This window comes from Heptranchias perlo, chromosome 1 (genome assembly GCF_035084215.1).
Source record: "Heptranchias perlo isolate sHepPer1 chromosome 1, sHepPer1.hap1, whole genome shotgun sequence".
Lineage (NCBI taxonomy): Eukaryota > Metazoa > Chordata > Chondrichthyes > Hexanchiformes > Hexanchidae > Heptranchias > Heptranchias perlo.
The window spans coordinates 151,274,625-151,293,151 of NC_090325.1; the positions used below are offsets into that span (position 1 = coordinate 151,274,625).

The following is an 18,527-nucleotide window of genomic DNA, read 5'->3' on the forward strand; positions in this document are numbered from 1 at the left end:
TTTAAATATATTATGCGCTTCTGTCACGTTGCTAACAATGCACTTAAAATGACTGAATGTTCTAAAATGTACTTTTTAATATACGTTAGGTGTAATAACGACGTTATAGTTGTCTCAAGCTACAAACTAAGAAAGTCTTTGTACAAATCTGTACCTTGTTGTTATAGGGAGCACAAAGCAACTGGAGAAATTGTACTTGGGTAACCAAGTGGCAAGTGGCTGATTTTGCATAGCTTGACTTAAGATTCAGCAATCCTACTTGGCAAATAATGGTATCAAATAATTGGTGTCTACCTGCAGTTAGACATTACAATTTCAGGAATGTAAAAGTGACTGCCCATGTAATAACATGAATTATGTTGACTTATAGACACCCAAAATGGATAGAGTTTCCAAACATTGATCATTGGACTTTTGCATTGATATTAGATTGTTTATTTTTTAAAGCAACAGTAAACTACTGTTTTTACAACCTATTGGTGGGAGCACCAAATTTTAAGTACCTATACATGTGAAACTTCAGAATGTAAACATATGTCAAGCAATCTCCCTCCAACCAGCCAAAACCTTGCCATTATAGATGAAACTGAAAGCAAAGCACACTACGGAGCTGATAAGTTCTATTATCTACCTTCCCACACCCGCCCCCCCCAACCCCAACACAGACTACCAAAATCCAGACATTTACTGTTCAACAAGCCAACTTATTTTGCCTCTTTCATCTTCCCTTCTTCCCAACCTTACTCCCCAAAAAAGCTTTTTTGAAACCAAATGGTGAGGCAAAACAAAAGTAAACAAAAAACTAAAGCAGAGAAAACAGATACAAGGACTAAATGTGCAATTTCAGAAACCACTGCAGGCTAAAAGCAAACACTGCATTACTTATACCAGAATAATATTAATATACATATACGTCACGATACTCACTATAAGAATTTGCAGCTGGCGGAATAGGAAAGAAAATAAATATTTAGATTTATGCTTTATATTTCAAAATATAACCCTGTACAATTCTTTGTAAATTGATTCAGAAAATCAATTAAATATAATTCTGCTCACTACATTAAGTATTCCTATACACAATTCAAAGGGGCATCTACTTCATTCTATCACTGAGCAAGATTGTGAATTTGAGTGAGCTCTTCCTCATATACAGTAGAAAAATAATTTTCTTATTTAGGGCTAAAGGTGGATTATTAAAATGTGACAGGTACTTCAATGCTAATTGTCTCTTCTCTTAAGATATCCTGATGTCCATCTTCAAAGTTCTCCAATCAAGTAGTATTAATGGTGCTGTTGCAGTGACTTCAGGAGCAAATGTGAAAAAAATCACTCCATAACCTGAGGTAAAACATACAAACAACACAGAACTATTTTCAAAATTCAGTGTTGATTGATGTATAAAAACAAAAACTGTTCCTACCTTTTCAGTTTCCTACAGCTGGCTAGTAACTGTGTGATGTTACTTTCACAAAGAACGTGAATACATGTATGGTAGAATCAAATAAGTGAGCAGCAGTTCCACACTTCAAGGTGTAAAATTTCTGTTTCCAATAATGTGAATTTCAGTAAAATTTCACTCCTTATGTTATCAACCAGCCATAAGCCATTTTTTGGTTCAAACTGGTTCAAAATAGGGGTTTATCAACCATCAATCTATAAAGTACATAAATATAAATGCCAACAATCCCACACAATTAGTTGCCTCTATTCATCATTAAATGTGCTGTGCTATACAAACTCAAAGGGAAAAGGTCTGAAAAGGAACATAGGCAATATGGTAATAAAATGTGAAAGCAGAAATATCAATTGCAAATGTCAGACAACAAAAATTGAACAGGGGCAGGAGGATTAAACTGGAAAAGTTCTACCTGTCCAAAAGACGACTACAAGGATCAATGTAATCGAAACCACTCAAGTTCTCAACTAGCTTGCATACAAAGTCTCAAGACTTTCCTATGCGTATTGGTCAAACGGCGAATGCAAAAGCTCTTTTCTTCTTTCTATCCAACTGAATCTAAAGGGAGGTCCAAACATTTCCTGGACTTTAAGGATTATGCTTTTATTATCAAAACATTCAAAACAATCTCAACTGTGATAAAGGTACTTCTGGAGTATTATGTTCTTAAAAATATTGACACATCTGAATGTGATTCCTTCAATGTTCTGGCCTCAACATTTACCCAGCAAACACAGTCATTTCGTCATATAAAGGCCCAAAAAGAAAGGCTTGGATTGATATAGCGCCTTTCACGATCTCAGGATGTCCCAAAGCACTTCACAGCCAATGAAGTGCTTTTGGAGTGTAGTCACTGTTGTAATGTGGGAAATGCAGCACCCAATATGCGCACAGCAAGCTCCCACAAACAGCAATGAAATAAATGACCAGATCGTCTGTTTTTTAGGTGTTGGTTGAGAGATAAATGTATCTAGGACACCGGGAGAACTCCCCTGCTCTTTTGGAATAGAGCCGTGGGATCTTTCACATCCTCCTGAGAGGGCAGACGATACCTTGGTTTAACACCTCATCTGAAAGACGGCACCTCCGATGATGCAGTACTCCCTTCGTACTGCACTGGCATGTAAGCCGAGATTATGTGGTCAAAAGTAAACATTGCGGTTTCAGTGTAAACTAGCAATAGTAACCACCGATAAAATGCATATGTACTTAAATTAATCCCATTTAAAGGTGCTGTTGATTAAGTATTCCTTTGGTCAATTCAATCAAATTTTCAATCATCATAGCAGTAGAGAGGTGGGCTTGTCACAATAACAATTAATCTTTTAGCTATATTCAGTTAGGAATTTGAATCATCACAGTTGAGAGCTGTTTTTTCATAAAAGCAAAGAATGCACTGAAATGCTTACAAACCAATGAATATTGATGACCCAATTTGCTACAAGAGAAACAATTTTTCATTATAACTGCAGAATACATTTACTGTACAAGATTATTTTTTGCTGTAAGTTGCTTGCTGTACCACTGCAATCATTTTTAAAGATCTGAAATAGAGTACTCCAACCTGCATTTTCAGTCATTCGACAGCAAATCCTATGATTTCCTACATACGTAAAGTAAATGAAATGATTTGAAAAGGATTTAATAGGATACAACAGGAAGTCACTTTTCAGTAATATGGAAGGGATCTGGACTCTCAGAAACATAGAAAACTTCAAGACCAGAAAAAAACCACAGGGTAAATTTTTGTTTTCACTGCCTGAGTGGTAATCTGGTGGGACGGATCACCTATCCATTGTCGGACCCGCTTGATTCTCATTCCATTGAAATCAACAGAATTAAAATTGGACACGGTCGATAAAGGGTAGGTGATCCACTCCACCAGATTTCCGCCCATTTAATCAGTTTTCTTGCTGATCTAGGGGTTGGAATCAATGATGGGTTTCTCTTCAAGATACTTGTCCAATGTGAGCTTAGCGATCAAATCTACTTGTCCCTACAACCTCTCTTGGTAAGCTATTCCAAAAACTGACCACCCAGTTGAGTAATGCTTTCTTATGTATCACTTGAGTCTTCCCTTTTTCAGCTTATACTCATGTCTCCTTGTTCTGCAATCCTGTACGAAATCAATTAGCCTTGACTGATCCTCTATATCTCTGAGCCTTATTAATTTGAATACCCTCACCATATCCCTCCTCAGTTGTCTCCTCGTCAATGAGAAAAGTCCCAGTTCTGCAAATTTATACTCGTATGTTTTATTCTCTGATCACTTAATCATTCTAGTAGCTCCACACTGCATCTTTTCGAGCTGTTACATCCTCCCTGTAGTAACGTTTCCAGAACTGCACACAATACTCCAGGTGAGACTTGACTAGCACTCTATATAGTGACAGAATAACCTCCTTTCTATTAAAATATTCACACAACCTAACATACCATTTGCTTTCTTGACACCAGCCAGATATTGGCTTGATGTCCTGAGATATCAATCTACTATGACTCCAGATCACTTTCCTAATTTGTCTTTGTCAGTATTTTCCCATTAGTCCTACAATCCCTTTGCTTATTTTGCATCCCTTGCAGCGTAAGAATAATATGGTTATCATGTAATCTCCCAAAATTGTTTTTTTCTGTAAGCTATGGACAGTATCAATAAGGTGAATATAATCACAGAATCGTAGAAAGGTTACAGAACGGAAGGAGGCCATTCGGCCCATGAAGTCCGCACCGGCTCTATGCAAGAGCAATCCAGCTAGTCCCACTCCCCCGCCCTTTCCCCGTAGCCTTGCAATTTTTTTTCTTTCAAGTACTTATCCAGTTCCCTTTTGAAGGCCATAATTGAATCTGCCTCCACCACCCCCTCGGGCAGTGCATTCCAGATCCTAACCACTCACTGTGTAAAAATGTTTTTTCTCATGTCGCCTTTGGTTCTTTTGCCAATCACCTTAAATCTGTGTTCTCTGGTACTTGACCCTTCCGCCAGTGGTAACAGTTTCTCCTATCGACTCTGACTAGATCCCTCATGATTTTGAACATCTCTATCAAATCTCCTCTCAACTTCTCTGCTCTAAGGCGAACAACCCCAGCTTCTCCAGTCTATCCACGAAACTGAATTCCTTCGTCCCTGGAAGATTCTAGTAAATCCTTTTAAGGCCTTCACATCCTTCCAAAGTGCGGTGCTCAGAATTGGAGACCCTCACTCATTGCAAGAGGCCACTCTGTCACTTTGGACAAAGTTTGGCCTCCACCACCCACCTCCTAACAATAAAATTCACAAACTTCCATACTTACCCCAGTGTCCAGACACATTTACCTACCTTGCGGACCCCCTCAAACTTCTGGATGGGGGCCGCCGTAGCTGCAGTCATGACCTCCTCGGAGGGCGAACAGCATCACCAGCCTCGCTGGCCACCTCTGACTCGTGGAGCCCCACAACACAGTGCTGTGACACATCCACCTGTATAGCAGGAGGGAGGGCAACCGCAGAGAGAGATGCATCACAGAGGGCACTACCCTCACCCCAGAGTCTAGAGACCGAGGCTCAGCTTCCTGGACCTCTCTGAGCAGCAGTGCACATGAAGGCTCAGAGTCACTCAACATGTAGTCGTGGACATCTGCAGCCTCCTTCATGCCGAGCTGCTCCCGGCTGGCCCGAGCACCATCTTCTTACCTGTCGCTGTCAAAGTCACCACTGCCCTCAACAACTTCTCCACCGCATCCTTCCAGGGTGCCACCGGGGACATTGCTGACGTTTCTCAGTCGTTTGCACAAAAGAGCCCTGCAAATACACCTACACCCACTCTGTAGTGACACAATGGGTGGCATCAAGTGTGCGTGTTCATGGTGAACCCCATGAAAGGGACCTATTCCACAAGCTAGTCAAGAATGGGCAAGACGTGGCAGTAGTGGTGATAATAAGATTTATTGTGCATGTGAAATAAAACAAATATAAATAAAAAACATGACAAATCTTCAGACACCCTTGTGCGTTCCCTTTGTGCTCACAAAACCTTCGCCTTGCGTTTCCGGGAACCCCTACATGGTGCTACCTCTGGGTTTCGGTGCTCATGAGGGCCCCTCCAAAGACTACACCACCTGCACCTGTGCAGAGGCAGAATCGGCCACCTGGAGAGGGGCAGCATTGCGGGTACTGGTTGAGAGGGGGGCAACGGGTGAGACGTGGGAGCGCTTTGAGTGGCGTCCCCACTTCCATGTCCCCTTTCACCATCATCCCTCTCGTGGCCCAGGCCCACGTCACTCCTTCCACCCTGCTAGACGGCAGTTTGGAGGACTTGTGTGAGGCCTTGGAAGGCCACTTGTAAATTATCTGTCAGCCTGTTCAAGGTGGCAGAATGTTGCTCACCCTGAATCCGAACGGCCGTTGTCAGGGCCTGAACGGACTCATTGTTGAGCCGTGCTCGACGCTCGAGGGAGGCTAGCCTTTCCTCCACCGCAGACATTCCCGCGCCTACCCGCGACACTATCTTAGATATGCCTTCACATCCCTCTGACACTATCTCGGAGATACCCTCCTGTACCTGTGCCACCATTCCCCTCATGCAGGAGTTGGACTCCTCCATCCTCTGCGCGATTGTGGAGAGTGCGCGTCGCACCTGTTCTAGCGCCTCGGCAATGTGCTGCTGCCCCTCGATGACTCTCCTTTTCACGGCTGGCCCCCAGGGTTCAGTATCTGGGTCCAGCTGAGCAGAGCCTGGAGAAGAGTGCTCCCACCAGCGCGGACTCTTCATGGCTGCCCCTGCCACCAGGGTCTGCTCGTGATCACATGTATGTGGTGACTCACCATGTGCAAGCCCAACTAAGTGAGGACGGGGACCCACCGAGGTGTGTGTATCTGCGCTGGTGGATGCATGGCTCAGATGTGATGATGGACCCTGAGAGGCCGGCAGGTCCTCTGAGGAATCGCCCTCCACGGTCACGGCGCTCGCGGACGGCCCTGCAAGAGAACAGAAAGCAATATTAGGCATGTGGACAGATGTTGAGGTGCTGCAGATGCCAAGTGATGCTAAGATCATTCGCTATCATGAGTGCTGAGTGTTAGCTTTCTGTAGCTTTCTGTCACCGGCCGCTTATGCAATCCGAGCCTCGGCATCCGCCATGGACAGGCACTCCAGCGTGCGGGTGATGTCCAATGCCTGCTGCTCCGCGTCCGTTAGGACCACCTGGTGTGGCAGGCCCCCTCCGGTCCGTGCCCTCTCCCGAGAGTTCTGGCATCTCTTCTCCTATCAAGGCAAAACACAGAGGCGTGATTGAGTGATGGTTGCATGGTGAGCCACTGCATGCATGGTGTGGGTGGGGTTGAGCGTGAGGGAGATGCATGGGACTGTGCGTGTGCAACATAGTCATGAGGATTGGGTTGGGTGGTAGTGTTCGAATGGGGACAGGGGCGGTGAGTACGTGCAGGCAAGGTGAGGATGATAGTTGAGTGGATGTGAGGAGTGATGCGAGAGCGTTGTGGTGGCAGTGCAGAAGGGGTTGTGTGGTGGTGGAGGTGATATGGAAGATGGAATCTGGGAGAATGCGTAAGTATACTCACTTTGCCTGACCTGGTTAGGTCATTAAATCTCTTCCTGCACTGGACCCAGGTTCGTGGCACATTGCTGCAGCTGGTGACCTCCTCGGCTACCTCCAGCCAGGCCTTCTTCATGGTGGAGGGAGGGCACTTCCTCCCATCAGACGGAAAAAAGATTTCCCTCCTCCTCCTCACCCCATCCAGCAGCAGCTGGAGTGAGGAGTCCGAAAATCTTGGGGCAGCCTTCCTCTGGCCTGCTCCATGGTTCAGCATTGGTTGTTTGCTGCAGGAGGAGCATAGGTGGACTGCCCCTTTAAATAGGGCTCCTCCAGCTGACAGAACTTACTGCGCAGGCACAGTCCGCCGCCGCGCAGCTTACCAGCGGGAAACCCGGAAGCAAAGGTAAGTGGCTCCAATTAGCCTGCGATTGCGTGCAGAGCACACTGATTTCACCGGGCGCGTTACCCACACACCCAGTCGACCCCTCGCTGAGAACCCGCCACCCTGCTAATTTCGAGCCCTATGCCTCTATTTATAAAGCCCAGGATCCCGTATGCTTTTTTAACCACTTTCTCAACCTGCCCTGCCACCTTCAACGAATTGTGCACATATGCCCCCAAATCTCTCTGTTCCTGCACCCCCTTTAGAATTGTACCATTTAGTTTATGTTGCCTCTCCTTGTTCTTCCTACCAAAATGTATCACTTCACACTTCTCTAAGTTAGATTTCATCTGCCACGTGTCCGCCCATTCCACTAGCCTGTCCATGTCCTCTTGAAGTCTATCACTATCCTCCTCACTGTTCACTACACTTCTAAGTTTCGTGTCATCTGCAAATTTTGAAATTGTGCCCTGGAGACCCAAGTCTAAGTCATTAATATATATCATGAAAAGCAGTGGTGGTCCTAGTACCGACCCCTGGGATACACTGCTGTATACATTCCTCCAGTCCGAAAAACAACCGTTTACCACTACGCTCTGTTTCCTGTCACTTAGCCAATTTTGTATCCATGCTGCCACGCACCCTTTTATTCCATGGGCTTTAACTTTGCTGACAAGCCTATTATTTGGCACTTTATCAAACGCCTTTTGGACGTCCATATACACATCAACCACACTGCCCTCATTAATCCTCTCTGTTACCGAGGTTAAACTGACTGGCCTGTAGTTGCCGGGTTTATCCTTACACCCTTTTTTGAACAAGGGTGTAACATTTGCAATTCTCCAGTCCTCTGGCATCACTCCCGTATCTAAGGATGATTGGAAGATTATGGCCAGCACCTCCGCAATTTCCATCCTTTCTTCCCTCAGTAACCTAGGATGCATCCCATCTGGACCGGGTGACTTATCTACTTTAAGTACAGCCAACCTTTCTAGTACCTCCTCTTTATCAATTTTTAGCCCATCCAGTATCTCAACTACGTCCTCTTTTACTGTGGTTTCGGCAGCATCTTCTTCCTTGGTAAAGACAGATGCAAAGTACTCATTTAGTACCTCAGCTTGCCCTCTGCCTCCATGGGTAGGTCTCCTTTTTGGTCCATAATCAGCCCCACCCCTCCTCTTACTACCCGTTTACTATTTATATGCCTGTAGAAGACTTTTGGATTCCCTTTTATGTTAGTTCTTATACTCTCATTCTCATACCCTGCTCCTATTTCTTATGTTCTTATGTGCAGATGGATGACAGTCCATTAGCAGCTTCAATAGAACAGGCTCTTACTACTTCAAACACAACAAACACCCCAAATATACTCTGCCAATAGCCTTCAGTCATATTGCTGCTTCTTCCCCCCCAATCATACATACTAATACAGTCAGCAGAGCAGCCAGGGTAATCAGCTACATGGAGCAGCAACAGGCTCAGTTTTGAGGTTTGGGCTTGTAAGCTGCACAAGAAATTGTAGATTGAAAACAGCAGAAGCAGTAATTGGCATGGCAGAGGTAGCGATTATCAGGGTTATTCACAGTGTTCATGAAATTCAATTGAGGAAAAGTGAAAACATAAAATTTGCTTGCTATACAGTACATTGATCACAAGTCAAGAGTGCGAGGCATAGTTTTTGTCAGAAGTGAGATGTTTACAGCTCTGGCAAGGAACGGGCTGTCAGGAAGGCATGCTATGCGTATAATTGAACACGTGGTAATTCAATATACAGATAAGTGACACTCGATTATATTTTTGTTTCAAGATTAAAAATCATTCAATATCAACAGTGATTTTATTTAAATTTATGTTCAAAGGTGAGATATATAAAGACTTGGTACACTTCAATGCCCCATCAATATAGTATTCATCATTACTGAGACTAGTAACTGCTTTAATTACTTTGAAAATTACTTCTAACTTACTCCACTCTATATTATTTTTTAACATCCTTGATCAAACTCTAGAATCAGGGTTTTGTTTCCACAGAGCAATGGCATGAAGGTTTTTTTTATTATATTATAGCAGGCCACTAGTCACACTACAAAAGTGGAAGAAATACATGGTGATGTCACTGCGTCGTTGTGTTTTTGTAATAAACAGAATGTTCTTATCTAGTAGGATAGCCCATAAAAGGGATTTCTGAACTAAATGCAACAAATGTATCTACTTTTACGGAAAATGGGTTATTTCCAGAACATGACTATATATTGTAAACAATTTTACAACACCAAGTTATAGTCCAGCAATTTTATTTTAAATTCACAAGCTTTCGGAGATTTTCTCCTTCCTCAGGCAAATGTTTCAAGATCTTGAAACATTTGCCTGAGGAAGGAGAAAATCTCCGAAAGCTTGTGAATTTAAAATAAAATTGCTGGACTATAACTTGGTGTTGTAAAATTGTTTACAATTGTCAACCCCAGTCCATCACCGGCATCTCCACATCATGACTATATATTGTGATGTGGGTGTATTGAGAGCATGGAGATTGTCTATGGAGATCTTGAACGTCTAGTCTGTGTGCTAACGTCCCACCCAGTAAAAGACTATTTATCAAGGTCACATCAAACGCTGCTCACCATGGTCTGGGAGCAATTTTGTTCATTAGTACGTAGAATTAATAATTTATATATTCTTCAATTTAACAGGTCGAAAGCATATAAAATTATGGTGAGTTATTCAAAAGCTAGCATCAACCTTCTAAATAGATTTTTAAATTTTTGGTGCTCATTAAGGTGAGAAATCGGATTACTAGGGAATAAATAATTCAGCATTCAGCAATCTTTGCAAAGATACAGCATGCGCTAGATATACAATAAACATCCTTCTGTTGTACTCCAACATTAGGGCAAGATTTCCTCTCTTCACTATTTGTGAAATTGTAAACAAGAGTATAAAGAATGCAGTTATGATTTTACTACAAATAGCGAAAAAGAAATCGACCCCAAATATGTTGTAACCATATTCAGGGGAATACCCTCTACTGCACCAGTGAGAGTTTTTCTATTTCAGGTACAACTTATACTTCTCCAATTTAGTGACCTTAGTTTGGCAGTTTTGTGCTGCCGATTTGCAGCCACGAAGCATAGCCTAGGAGAGATCAAACACTTAAACTCTATACAGGCAACAGAGATAATTCTAATCCCGTCAGTCTACACTGGATGCAAAAATGCAGAAGTGAAAACACAACATTCTAACCTGCGGCAATATCACGATTTGGTAAAATCAAAGTTTACAGAGTTACTCTAAATCTGTATCTCTGATGTACTTACTAGTAAATTTTTTTTTGTCTCAAGGCTATTAATCTCTTTTTTTTGCGAATTGAATAATAATTTACTGGTGGGCAGTGTCAAAAGCACTGGAATAATGACATTAATAATTGAAATAACCATCTGGGTTCATGTGGAGCCTCACTTCTTTCATTAGCGTTTAGATTCTAACTGACCTCCCACGGGGATTTTTTCCCCTACAGATAAAAGGTGACAATCATATTATCTAATACCCAATTTGTTATAGTAAGGGAGTATTAAAAAAAAATTAATTGCAATATTAAACCAAGAGTGAATTTGCTGTACTTAGCCAACAATTTATAACCATTGATTCAAAATAACTTTCTGTGTACCACATAGAATAAACTTAGTGAGAACGAGGTTTCTTCCCCCTCATAGAAACATGAAAGAATGCATATGGAATGGCTATCAAACTGAAACAACAAATTAATCTCATTTTGGAGTTATACTAACACTCACCTGGTGTGGTGTTAAAATCAAGAATGCGATGGTGAGACTGCAACAGGTCAGGATTACTGGACGATAAGGTGCCACTTACAGGCAGTGCAGGTGCAATATGTCTAGATTGCTTCAACCCTACTATGCTGTCGTCCTGGGACTGACCAATACCAATATCACTGCAAGAAGCAAAAAGAACACAAGTAAATATTGGATTAATGTTGCGAATCTTAAACCACCATTCTGCTGTAAAAGAACATATCACATAGTGTATTACATAGTATTAACAGCACAGAAACAGGCCATTCAGCCCAACAGGTCAATGCAGGTGTTTAAGCTCTACATGAGCTTTTTCCCACCTTACTTTATTTCTGCCTATCAACATATTGCTTTCTCCCTCATGTACTTATCTAGCTCACATCAACTACTCCATGTAGTAGCAAGTTCCACATTCTAACCACTCCCTGAGTAAAGAAGTTTCTCCTGAATTCCTTATTGAATTTATTAGTGACTATCTTATAGTTATGGCCCCTAGTTTTGGACTTCCCCACAAGTGGAAACATCTTCTCTACATCTACCCTATTAAACCGCTTCATAATATTAAAGACCTCCATCAGGTAACCTCTCAGCCTTTTCTTTTCTAGAGAAAAGAGCTCCAGCCTGTTCAGTCTTTCCTGATGGTTATAACCTCTCAGTTCTAGTATCATCCTTCTAAATCTTTTTTGCAACTTCTCCAATGCCTTTATATCCTGTTTGGAAATTGAGACCAGAACTGTGCACAGTACTCCAAGTGTGGTCTAACCAAGGTTCTATATAAGTTTTACATAACTTCTCTGCTTTTGAATTCTATTCCTCTAGAAATGAACCCCTGTGCTTTGTTTACATTTTTTATGGCAGGCATGTCTGATTCTACTTCTTCTGCACTTTCGGCTTCCTACAACTTTTAATGTGGAGATGTCGGTGATGGACTGGGGTGGACAAATGTAAGGAGTCGTACAACACCAGGTTATAGTCCAACAGCTTTATTTGAAATCACAAGCTTTCGGAGCAATAAAGCTGTTGCACTATAACCTGGTGTTGTACGACTCCTTACATTTGTACAACTTTTAAATCATACTTGCAAAGTCATTACTAGCATTATATTCATTACTTTTACCTACATTGGTACATCCACAACATCAGCAATCTAAAGCACATATGGCAACTTTCTTTAAGTTCCAGTGTCGATCTCCCCCTTTGTGTCTATAGTTAAATTGTATTTTTTTTAAATTCCTAGGTCAATACAAGTACATATTTTCCAAAGTAAATCTTCAAAGGAAACACAGTTTAAAAAATGAAAACCTCAGCTCTAATGTTTAACACAAATATAGCAAATAGGAACATAGGAATATAGGAACAGGGGTAGGCCATTCAGCCCCTCGTGCCTGCTCCACCATTTGGTAAGATCATGGCTGATCTGTGATCTAACTCCATATTCCTGTCTTTGGCCCATATCCCTTAATACCTTTGGTTGCCAAAAAGCTATCTATCTCAGATTTAAATTTAGCAATTGAGCTAGTATCAATTGCCGTTTGCAGAAGAGATTTCCAAACTTCTACCACCCTTTGTGTGTAGAAATGTTCTGTAATCTCGCTCCTGAAAGGTCTGGCTCAAATTTTTAGACTGTGCCCCCTACTCCTAAAATCCCCAACCAGCGGAAATAGTTTCTCCCTATCTACCCTATCTGTTCCCCTTAATATCTTATAAACTTCGATCAGATCACCCCTTAACCTTCTAAACTCCAGAGAATACAACCCCAATTTGTGTAATCTCTCCTCGTAACTTAACCCTTGAAGTCCGGGTATCTTTCTAGTAAACCTACGCTGCACTCCCTCCAAGGCCAATATGTCCTTCCGAAGGTTCGGTGCCCAGAACTGCTCACAGTACTCCAGGTGTGGTCTAACCAGGGTTTTGTATAGCTGCAGCATAACTTCTGCCCCCTTGTACTCCAGTCTTCTAGATATAAAGGCCAGCATTCCATTAGCCTTATTGATTATTTTCTGCACCTGTTCATGACACTTCAATGATCTATGTACCTGAACCCCGAAGTCCCTTTGGACATCCACAGTTTTTAACTTTTTACCATTTAGAAAGTACCCTGTTCTATCCTTTTTTGATCCAAAGTGGATGACCTTACATTTGCCTACACTGAATTCCATTTGCCACAATTTTGCCCATTCACCTAATCTATCAATATCCCTTTGTAATTTTATGTTTTCATCTACACTGCTTACAATGCCACCAATCTTTGTGTCATCGGCAAACTTAGATATGAGACTTACTATGCCTTCATCTAAGTCGTTAATAAATATTGTGAATAATTGAGGCCCCAAGACAGATCCCTGCGGGACTCCACTAGTCACATCCTGCCAATGTGAATACTTACCCATTATCCCTACTCTCTGTCACCTTTCGCTCAGCCAATTTCCTAACCAAGTATGTACTTTTCCCTCGATTTCATAGGCTTCTAACTTAGATAACAGTCTCTTATGTGGGACCTTATCAAATGCCTTCTGGAAGTCCATATAAATAACATCCATTGACATTCCTCTGTCCACTGCTTTAGACACCTCTTCAAAAAATTCAATCAGGTTTGTCAGGCACGACCTACCTTTCACAAATCCACGCTGGCTCTCTCTGATTAACTGAAAATTCTCGAGGTGTTCAGTCACCCTATCCTTAATTATAGACTCCAGCATTTTCCCTACAACAGATGTTAGGCTAACTGGTCTATAATTCCCCGGTTTCACTTTCTCTCCTTTCTTAAAAAGCAGAGTGACATGTGCAATTTTCCAATCTAGAGGGACCGTTCCTGAATCTAGAGAATAGGGCGGGGGAGTGGGACTAGCTGGATTGCTCCTGCATAGAGCCGGTGCGGATTCGATGGGCCAAATGGCCTCCTTCCATGCTGTAAACTTTTTATGATTCTGCAATTATTTAATTAAATTACTAAAATACATGAAATTTTAAAAATATTGGGGACAGTAAAGTCTGATCAGTAGTGAATGGTTTAGATCCATTTCAAAATAAATATAAAAGTACAATCAACTTATAATGTTTTACAACAAATTTAACTATAAGTTCCTTAAAACTAAACAAAGACAAAAATTATTGACGGAAAACTCAAATTTTCAATTTTGACTCAAACTCACTTTTTAAAATCAACAGGTTAGTCATGACAACTCAGCCATGAAAATGAAATATTAAAACATGAACAGTTAGCTTTATTAGGATAAGGCCCATTTAACATATGGTGTGATTAAATCAATACACCCACAAGTTACTGAAAACGCATACTACGCCTGTAATCCTGTAGACATAAAGGATGGGATGCCATTTACAGAAAAGACAGACTCCGCTTTCTGCTATGAGTGAAGTGAAATAGAGTTATTTCAAACCAGTGGTTGAAATCTCACCCATATAGTCCCCTGAACAGGGATTTGCAGAGTAAAAGAAAGTGAAACAAATACGTTTACCATCAGAAAGACAAGACCTTTTATGTCATTAACAAGATTTGCAGAGAAAAACATGAACTGGGAAATGAGAACATTTTCAACATTAGTATAAAGAAACATAAAATTTAGAATACATATACACTCCAAGAATGAAATCAGCTTTTGCAAAAAGAAGCCACATTAATCATTACATTAAATATGATCACAAACCCAGATATATGTACACCTTCATCTTCATCACTGCTATGAGAACCACCTTTATTTTTAAACCTGGTATGAAGTAATTTATAAGAAATGCATTTTTAAAATCATATAAATCAAATAAGTAGGCTTTAAATTACTGCTGAGCATTAGTTGTGCCAGCTCCAGGCAGAATATGGACAGAAATACCCAAGCAAAATTAAGCCATGTAAATGTGATATGTATAGACAAAATACCAAGGGGCTCAAAATTCCTTTCAGTAAAAAAAAAACAAGGAAATGCCAGTTTTTGTCCATAATTAATGATCTGCTAACAAAATCATGGAACATGTCGCTTTGAAACATTTAATTTCTGAGAATATGATTTAGTTAGTAGGTCATCTCAATTTTAAAAAAGAATTTTGAATCAGCTGATCAGAGAGAGCCAGCATGGATTTGTAATGGGTAGGTCATGCCTGACGAACCTAACTGAATTGCTTGAAGAGGTGACTAAAGTAGTGGACAGGGGAATGTCTATGGATGTTGTTTATATGGACTTACAGAAGGCATTCGATAAAGTCCCTCATAAGAGACTGTTAGCTAAAGTTGAAGCTCATGGAATTGAGGGCAAATTGTTGACCTGGTTAGGAAATTGGCTGAGTGGTAGGAGACAAAGAGTAGAGATAATGGGCAGGTACTCAAATTGGCAGGATGTGGCGAGTGGTGACCCATCGGGATCTGTGTTGGGGCCTCAACTATTCACTGTATTTATTAACGACTTAGATGACGGAATAGGGAACCACATATCCAAGTTTGCCGATGACACAAAGATAGGCAGCATAGTAAGCAGTGTAGATGGAAGCATAAAATTACAGAGAGATATTAATAGACTAAGTGAACGGGTAAAACTGTGGCAAATGGATTTCAATGTAGGCAAGTGTGAGGTCATCCATTTTGGACCTAAAAAGGATAGACCAGAGTACTTTCTAAATGTTGAAAAGCTCGAAACTGTTGAAGGTCCAAAGAGACTTAGGGGTCCATGTACATAGATCATTAAAATGTCATGGACAGGTACAGAAAATAATCAAAAAGACTAATGGGAAGCTGGCCTTTATATCTAGAGGACTAGAATACAAGAGGGTGGAAGTTATGCTACAGCTATACAAAGCCCTGGAGTGCTGTGTTCAGTTCTGGGCACCGCACCTTAGGAAGGATATATTGGCCTTGGAGGGAGTGCAACGTAGAATTACTGGAATGATACTTGGACTCCAAGGGTTAAATTACGAGGCAAGATTATACAAACTCGGGTTGTACTCCCTGGAAGTTAGAAGATTAAGGGTTGATTTGATTGAAGTTTTCAAGGGGAATTGATAAGGTAGATAGAGAGAAACTATTTCCACTAGTTGGGGAGTCGGGGACTAGGGGACATTGCCCAAAGATTAGAGCCAGGACTTTCAGGAGTGAAGTTAGAAAACACTTCTACACGGAAAGGGTGGGAGAAGTTTGGAACTCTCTTCTGCAAATGGCTGTTGATGCTAGCTCAATTGTTATTTTTAAATCTGAGATTGATAAGATTTTTGTTAACTAAAAGTATGAAGGGATATGGGACTAAGGCTATGGAGTTAGGTCACAGATCAGCCATGATCTCATTGAATGGCGGAACAGGCTCGAGGGGCTAAATGGCCTACTCCTGTTCCTATGAAGAAAAATAACATTCAGGTTTTGCATTGGCAACAGTTATGCAGTGCAACAAAAATCAAAGAGCACTTCTTGAAGATTACCAATCACACACTCATAAGGCTTTGTGTTGGGAGCATTTTACTGCACTCTTGCCACAGGTGAGCTGCAAACGTGTGACATCAATGCCAAAGGTATGGCAACGTTACAGCCGCTTGGGAAAGTTACAGTACTGAAACATTAAAACTCTGTGATGACATCAATGGTAGTGGAAAAGAAGCGAGGAAAGGAAAACTGATGTTAAAAAATCTGTTTACTAAAACTTTTGAGGGATAATGTCCATTTGTTTTTATCTGTTAACTTTAGTTAACAACAATGAAATCTTATCCCTTCTACATTAACCAGCATGTCGGAACCCTTTACCTTGAATTTGAACTGTCCAATCAGATAGCATTTTGCTAGTTAGTTATTAAATGAGATATTTACATTTTAAAATACACCTATTATTTGGTTAAGTTGAGATTACAACAAACCTTTTGGAAAATAACTATCAATGCGAGGAGGTTTAATGGTAGAACTCCTTATATCCTACACTCCCTCAGTCTTTCTATTTCTATTATCCAGAGGTTGTTAAGCCACAAATTTATCTTCACCTAATCCTTATTTCTTGATTTACCTCACCTCCGCTACTATTTCTGGCAGGGCCCTGTAATTTGGCCCTTGAAGCTTCATGTAGGGTTCACAATAAAAGAAATTTAGGAAAATCTCCACTGTTGTCGAAAACTTAACAGGTTAAACAATTTTGAAACGCAAGAAGCTTAAAATCTTGCAATGCACCTGTAAAATCTAGTAACGATCTATAAAGTAATTCCATGGTTCCTGCTCACCAATGCTCAGTTTGGGTTCCGCCAGGACCTCCAAACCTCATTATAGCCTTGGTCCAAACATGAACAAAAGAGCTGAATTCTAGAGGCGAGGCGAGAGTGACTGCCCCTGACATCAAGGCAGCATTCGGCCCAGTGAGGCACCAAGGAGCCCAAGTAAAACTGAAGTCAATGGAGATGAGGGGCAAAACTCTCCAGTGGCTGGAGTCATACCTTGCACAAAGGAAGATGGTTATGGTTGTTGGAAGCCAATCATCTCAGTCCCAGGACATCGCTGTGGGAGTTCCTCAGGGCAGCATCCGAAGACCAACTATCTTCAGCTGCTTCATCAATGACCTTCCCTCCATCACAAGGTCAGAAGTGGGGCTGTTGGCTGACGATTGCAGTGTTCAGCTCAATTCGCAAATCCTCAGATAATGAAGCAGTCTATGCCCACATGCAGCAAGACCTTGACAACATCCAGGCTTGGGCTGATAAGTGGCATGTAGCATTCGTTCCACACAAGTGCCAGGCAATGGTCATCTCTAACAAGAGAAAGCGTAACCACCTCTCCATGACATTCAATTGCCTTACCATCGCCAAATCCCCCGCCATCAACATCGTGGAGGTCACCATTGACCAGAAGCTCAACTGGATCAGCGACATAATTGCTGTGGCTACTATAGGAAGTCAGAGGCTGGGTATTCTGTGGGGACTGGCATACCTCCTGACTCCCCAAAGCCTCTCCACCAACTACAAGGCACAAGTCTCAAGTGCAATGGAGTACTCTGCAACAACACTTGAAGCAACAACACCATCCAGCACAAAGCAGTCTGCTTGACCGGCACTCCATCCACCAGCTTAAAAATTCGCTCCATTCACCACTGGCATACCTTAGCTGCAGTGAGTACTATCTACAGGATGCACTGCAGCACGTTGCCATGGCTTTGTCGGCAGCACCTCCCAAACCTGCGACCTCCACCACCTAGAAGAACAAGGACAGCAGGTGCATGGGAACACCATGACCTCCAAGTTCCCCTCCAAGTCACATACCATCCCAACTTGGACATATATCGCCATTCCTTCATCATCGCTGAGTCAAAACCCTAGAACTCCCTAACAGCACTGTGGGAGTACCTTCACAACATAGACTGCATTTGTTCAAGAAGGCCCA

At 41.7% G+C, this 18,527-nt stretch overlaps 1 protein-coding gene across 5 annotated transcripts in view; it reads right to left on the reverse strand.

Moving 5' to 3' along the window:
• Positions 1-18,527, reverse strand: part of rapgef2b (Rap guanine nucleotide exchange factor 2b) — a 565,137-nt gene that overhangs the window by 61,855 nt on the left and 484,755 nt on the right. For all 5 annotated transcript variants that reach the window (XM_067992588.1, XM_067992581.1, XM_067992606.1 and 2 more), the window contains one exon: positions 11,162-11,319. In XM_067992588.1, the coding sequence (XP_067848689.1) occupies positions 11,162-11,319 (158 nt within the window). The remainder of the gene's footprint in view (positions 1-11,161; positions 11,320-18,527) is intronic.